The 6,835-nt window shown below is 31.8% G+C and overlaps 1 protein-coding gene across 1 annotated transcript; it reads left to right on the plus strand.

Moving 5' to 3' along the window:
• Positions 1 to 2,980: 2,980 nt before the first annotated feature.
• Positions 2,981 to 5,877, plus strand: LOC129896137 (palmitoyl-monogalactosyldiacylglycerol delta-7 desaturase, chloroplastic-like). Its single transcript, XM_055971971.1, has 5 exons — positions 2,981 to 3,816; positions 3,892 to 4,032; positions 4,122 to 4,262; positions 5,168 to 5,274; positions 5,503 to 5,877. The coding sequence occupies exons 1-5, from the start codon at positions 3,238 to 3,240 to the stop codon at positions 5,750 to 5,752; spliced, it is 1,218 nt and encodes a 405-aa protein (XP_055827946.1). The 5' UTR covers positions 2,981 to 3,237; the 3' UTR covers positions 5,753 to 5,877.
• The last annotated feature ends 958 nt before the right edge of the window (positions 5,878 to 6,835 follow it).

A 6,835-nucleotide genomic window follows, 5' to 3' on the forward strand; every position in this document is an offset into this window, starting at 1 on the left:
TTTAACTTATAAAACGATCAATAATTTGAAACCGAGGGTGTATTAATAAATGTTGAAGCGATACTAGTAAATACTTGTTTGTATGAGAATCGAAAATAAGAGTTGCATTACAAAAATAAAAATCAGTGCAATGTCGTAAGGCCCCAATATCCTAATACCATAAGAATATGGGGCTAAATCAAGAAAATTTGTGAGCGTTAAATGGGAAACAAAGAAGTGCCTTGAAATCCTATGTTTTGATAATTGTTTTTTTTTTAACCTTTTTCGCCAAAAATTGCGACCTTTTTGCTTTCTTGATAATTTAAATTCACAACTTTAAAATTAAAAATAAAGAGGATTTATCATCGGAACAACTCCCTTTTTTATCTTTTGACAGTTGGTTCTGGTTTTTAGATCACCGACTTGTACGTCAACATAACAAGTTCCCAACTACTTTTACGTTCTTAAGAAAGAATTTCCAACCTATGATTATTGTGATGTGTCCACTAACCATTGGGCCACGTCGGCAGTACTAATATAATAATGATAGACTGCTAGTTCTAATATACTCCTTACTTATATGTTTTATTCTATTAAACAAACTCCTAAATCCTAATTCCCAAGCCATTTTCTAAGGTGAGGTTTGTTCACCATAGTTATTTTGACTTGGTAAATGCACTAATTTGTAACACTAGTATCTATTAATCTAGCAAGTAAATTAATGATTCCCTAATCAACTATCCAAATATTGATAAAGAACTTGCTAGAGCCGATTACTATAAGATTTCGAATGGTAGCAAATATCCTATTAATCTCTGTCTGTTTTTCCTTCCCCTGCATATTTCAGTTGGTCAACTGCTTGTCGATATCTAATTTCAGCAGAAATTCCTAAAATACTTATGTTAAATCAAGTCACTCATCTTGAACAAATGAATAATTCCTAGATCTTGTAAACTGTTATCCAAATTACAATATGGAAATACATTGATTCATACACAGATCAAGAAAGTTCCTTAAATCAGTTAAAACAAATTCATGTTGCAGCTTATCTTCATAATTAATTATTTGAAATTTCTAAACAAAAGCCACCGACCACCGTAGTTAATTATTTGATACTCTCCCTGCTAATGTTTACTTGTCCATATATACCTCTATTAACAATTAATAAATAAAATTATAATTTTAGTATATCATTTTTAATTATTATAATTTTTTAAAATATTAAAAATAAATAATACTTGATAATAAGAGTAAAATAAACATAAAATAAGAAATTATTTTGAAATTTCTAAAATGAATAATTAAAATGTACATTTATTTTCCGTACAATGAATATCTACAAATAGACAGAAGAAATAACATATTTTTTTCAATATGGTAAACTTTTTACGGATACATATTTTCCTCCTCCGGAACTTGTCCAATATTTTTTGAAGAATACTTATTTATGTAATATGTAGGTTTCTGTGATTTTCAAAAAAGAAAGTCTCTTATAAAAAAATATAATTTTTTTAAAAAAATTATTAGTGGCCTAAACCCTAAAGAAATCAAATCTTCCCTGCAGTTATTCGCCACTATGTAGCATAGCTCATAATTATCTTTATAAAATTCAATTGAGATTAATTTATATTTATGTGTCAAAAATACATTATTATTTTTTTAATTTCATATCACTATCAAAGTGTGATAGACATATCTAAACTATCAATCTAATTTGGAAACGTCTCTTAATCAAAAGGGCTTGGGAAGGCAAAAAAAACTAAAGAGGCAGATGGCTGAATCTGTCTTGGTTGCAGAAAGCCACTGCTGGTTAGTATTATTTATGTACAATTTCTTTAAAAAAAAAAATAGTAACACCTGCATACAATTGCGTCGCTCTCTTGGTTGCCAATTTAATCAATTAAAAAAAATTATGTCTTTTATGATAATGTTGGAAATCTGCGTCATTTTCATTTTGTTCTTAAATTCATCATTAATTTTTATTTAAATAAAAAAATTATAATAAAATAAAAAATATTTTTATTTTTTTTCTAATTGAAGTAGAATTAACATTTGCTAATAAAAAAATATTATTAAGAAAAAAATTTATTAAAATAATAATAATATATTTATTTCAAAAAAGACATTTTTGACCCATTAAATAAAAATAACGGCATTTCTGAATCAAAGTATCGACGATAATGACATTTTTGGACCAAATCATAAAACATTTTTATTCATTTCAAATAGTTTAAGAATATTTTAAACCTTTTTTTCTATTAAATAATATTTTAATATATTCTACATATATTTGAATTAAAATATTGATACACATGCACTAAAAGCTGGAAATTAGAGTCTTCATTAGTATTTTATCCGCTCATTTTTATTTATTCAATAAACTTAGGTTAGTTGTTAAATTTATTCATCTAGTTTAAAAATTAATAAATAATTTATTATATTTTATCTATTTGACTTTTGCTATTGAATATTATTTATTTTTTAATTAATATTTAAATAACTTATAATTAATAATAATAATATAATAATAAAACTTAATAAATGTGTCAAGTTAAATATAAATAAATAAAGACGGTGCTGTGTGTTTAATTACTCTACTTGTTGTATGCCCGACTTTATAGACAGATCCAGTTTACTAATAAATGCACACTACATGTCTCTTAGCTAGTTATGTACCTATTCTCAGACATTCCTAGTGGCCTCTTCACTTGATAAATATCTCATTTCATTTCTTTGATTTCTCAGATTTGTAGCCCCCCCAAAAAAAGAAGAAGAAGAAAATGAAGAGTAAAGTTGTTGTTGAAGATGCATTTGTTTACAGTGAAGAGACAAATCTTACTGTTCTTAAAACTTGTGTTTTCTTCACCGGCTGGCTACGACAGGAAAGGCCAGGTAGTATTACTATAAATATTTGAACGTGGACTCAATTATTAATGTAATATTACTAACTTTAGTAACTTCAAATCCAGGATTCATCTTCAAATAGGGATTGCGTTTTGAATGGCATTAGAAAGAGTCCAAAAATCTTGATTCACAGAGGTAGCCATGTAGGCGTCAAGGCCCGGTCCCAAAAAATCTACAACTGAATTAGGGGCTTATCACTTAACTCGATTCCCAAATCGTAAATGCCCCACCACCTTATCAGTTACTTATCACCTTCTTTGCCAACTTTACTTGACATAAAATCTCCACCATTAACTCAAAGTTCCTTTATAAACCAAGCAAACCCCAAACCAAACAATTGCCAAAAGCCCAACAATGGCCCTCTTATCACCACCAACGTCCAAATCCAACCCTTACCCATTTTCCCCGCTTCCCAAAGCAATTCATAGGCCGGCAAGAAGCATCTTGCCTGCTCAAACAACAAAAAATGTGAACTCCTTATGTTATACTTTGACAACAAAAATTGGCGTGGTTAACAATTGGAATTGTTATGGAGTGGAAGGAAAAGTTAGATTTAGCAGAAGAATAATGCTAATGCCAATTGTGAATGCAGCAGCGACGCAGCCTGTGTCAGAAAACGGAAGAGAATCAAACTTTAAGAGGATTCTTCTTTCTGATGTTGTGGTGACCCGGCCTAGGAATGTGCTTTGGGGAAGGAAATGGAATTCATTGGATATGGGTTCAGCTGCGGTGGTAGTGTCTATGCATTTGCTCTGTCTATTTGCACCATTTACTTTCAATTGGGCTGCTCTTGGGATTGCATTCGGGTTATACGTAATCACTGGACTTCTGGGTATTACACTTTCTTTTCATAGAAACCTCTCTCATAGAAGTTTCAAACTTCCCAAATGGCTTGAATACTTTTTTGCCTATTGTGGTGTGCAAGCACTCCAGGTAATTTAATTAATCCTTTCTTATTTTTCCTGTCTAATGTTGTATTAGGCGTTTGAATTTACTATGTGATTGTAGGGACATCCAATTGATTGGGTGAGTACTCATAGGTACCACCATCAATTTTGTGATTCAGACAAAGACCCTCACAGTCCTATTGAAGGATTTTGGTTCAGTCATATGAGTTGGATGTTTGATACCAACACCCTTACTGAGAGGGTAAGTCTTTCATCCTATAATCCATTTGCGTACATATGAAATGGAGAGAATTCTTGACTATTGATGTTTTTGTTTTTGTTTATGTATAGTGTGGGAAGCCCAACAATGTGGGAGATTTAGAGAAGCAAGGTTTCTATCAGTTTGTTCGTAATACTTATGTGATCCATCCTATCGCACTTGCAGCTCTGTTATATGCCATTGGGGGATTTCCTTACATTGTTTGGGGCATGGTAAGTGGAGCTTTTCTTTCTCTGCCCTACTTCATTTGCCCTTTTAACATTTTGGAGAACTACTCAAATGGGGAAAATGAAAAATTGGTTGATAAAGTTTGCTTTTTTTTCACAACTACTACAATGAAGATTGAAATTTGAGAACAGAAAATTTATATTGGTGTGGTTTATGAGCTTTGCGTTTTCTCCTTTATTTCTATTTAGGAGTTTTTGAATAAGCTTGTTTTCTTTTTGGTAGTTAAAATCAGTGTTAAGCAAGTTTTATTATCTGTTCAAATCTCCCACTGTGTTTGTAATTGTCTGCGCTACCAACAGAAAGTTGTGAGCAATCTTCTTCATGTGTCAAATCTCCCAATCGCAAGTTGTGAGCCAATTTTGTTGACGAAAACTACTGTTGTATCTCTCATTACACTACTGTATTTTCTTCATGTGTCAAATCTCCCAATGCTTTTAGATCCTTCACCCTGCCTAACTCAAGTTGTGAGCCATTTTTGTGGAACAAAGTTGTTGTGTTATCTGTTGGTAGGGTCTTTTGCTTTCTCCGTTAATGAACTACTGGACAAAATCAAGTGGCAATTTGTTGTTGTTCCATACAACATGTCTTTTGGATCTCACTGGCTAGTAATTGTAGCAATTACATGATTTTCGACGATAGTGCTTTTCCTGGAAGGATAAAGAAAACTGCCCCCCAAGAAAATTTCAAATACCTTTCAAGAATTGATCATAATGACTTTCCAAATGCAAGTTTGCAGAGTATGGGAAGAAATATTAAATTGGTTCTTGGAGGATAATCCAATAGTAACACAGGCAAAATTATGAGTTCTAGAAACGAGCTTGCCACTGTATTATGCATTTGGTGCAATGAGATTCTAATAATTCATTTGCTAAATTTGCTGCTTGTGTAGGGTGTGAGAATTGTGTGGGTATACCACATAACTTGGCTGGTTAATTCAGCATGCCATGTATGGGGAAAGCAGGCGTGGAATACTGGTGACTTATCAAGGAACAACTGGTAGGCATTGTTTTCACATAATTTCTATTGTTCCTTCTGTTTTGCTTTTTTAAATAAAAAACAAAAGACATATTTGACAGATTAACTAAATTTAATGTACATCAACAATCAAATGAGAGGTTCCACTTATCTTTTCACATTTTCTCTTCCTAAGAAATATACTACTACAAGTTCTTTTCCTTTTCTACTTTTTGGTCTATCTCATGATAATTGATTGACCCTATGTAGGTGGGTGGCATTGCTTGCATTTGGAGAGGGTTGGCACAACAACCATCATGCGTTTGAGTATTCGGCCAGGCATGGATTAGAATGGTGGCAACTTGACATGACTTGGTATGTAGTAAGATTTCTTCAAGCTATTGGATTGGCCACTGATGTCAAGTTGCCAACTGACACTCATAAACAGAGGCTGGCTTTAGCTGACAATTTGGAAAAATACAATATGTATCAAGAGAAATTTAGATTCTTGAGTGACTAATTAATGTAACTACATACATCGAGCATATGGGTGAAGCTTCCTTCTTCTGCTCCTCTATTTTGTAACTAATTGGAATGAATGCTACATTTGCTACCACTTTGCCTATAGATTTTCCATTGAACTTATTTGCAGCACTGAAACCATATCATCATGTCGCAGAATAACTCCCCAAGTCCCAAACAATGAGAAAAATATACTTTTCATAAAATCTGAGCAAGTCTAGTCCTGAGTTAATGTCAGGTACATATTAGATGGCTCATCAAGTTGGGAATCATGCATAACTTTTGTTTAAAATACAATTAGTTCAGTCTTTAACAGACCATACAAACACCCATTTTTTTTCTTTTCACAATATTAATCAAACACCTGAATAAAGAATTTATGTCTCATCTACTTCAAGATTTTCTTGTATAACTATCTCCCTATTATATCTACAAGCCACATTCAAGCAGTAAGCAGAAACTTAACTTGTTCAAAGGAATAGTATTACCATATGCTGGGCAAAACTCAACAAATAAGAGGGCAATAGTAGTAGCTTTTGCGTAGTCTAGCCGAAGAGGAGAAAGAATAAAATGATAAAAAAAAATTGACAGTGTGATGACTTTTATAAAGTGCAAAAAGTATGAAAAGGATATAGAGAATTTAATGGATTGAAACTCAAAAGACCAAACAACTAATTAAATGTCGTAATATAAAAAGTTTGATATTATAACTGATAATTTTACAAGGTTTGCACACTAATAGCCTACAATAATTACTGCAGATAGTAATAGTATTATTCCCAGTTTAGTATAACTGAATTAATTATTCAATTGATAAAAGACAGACGTTTTAGTTTCTAAAATATAATTAAGTGATCAGGACAAAGTTGTCATATTAAATATAATTAGGGACATTTTTGTAATCCAACTTTCAACTATGGAGGTTCCCACTTTTAATAATAATAATATATTATTATTATTATTATGATTTATACCCCCTACATATGAAGCGGCTCTTGGAATATATGTTGTTTTGTCACAAAAATGGGCCTTGCAGTGGAATAAGGTTTGGGCCTATCCTACAAACGATTTAAGGCCCATA

The sequence above is a fragment of the Solanum dulcamara genome, chromosome 7 (assembly GCF_947179165.1).
Source record: "Solanum dulcamara chromosome 7, daSolDulc1.2, whole genome shotgun sequence".
In the NCBI taxonomy this organism is placed as follows: domain Eukaryota; kingdom Viridiplantae; phylum Streptophyta; class Magnoliopsida; order Solanales; family Solanaceae; genus Solanum; species Solanum dulcamara.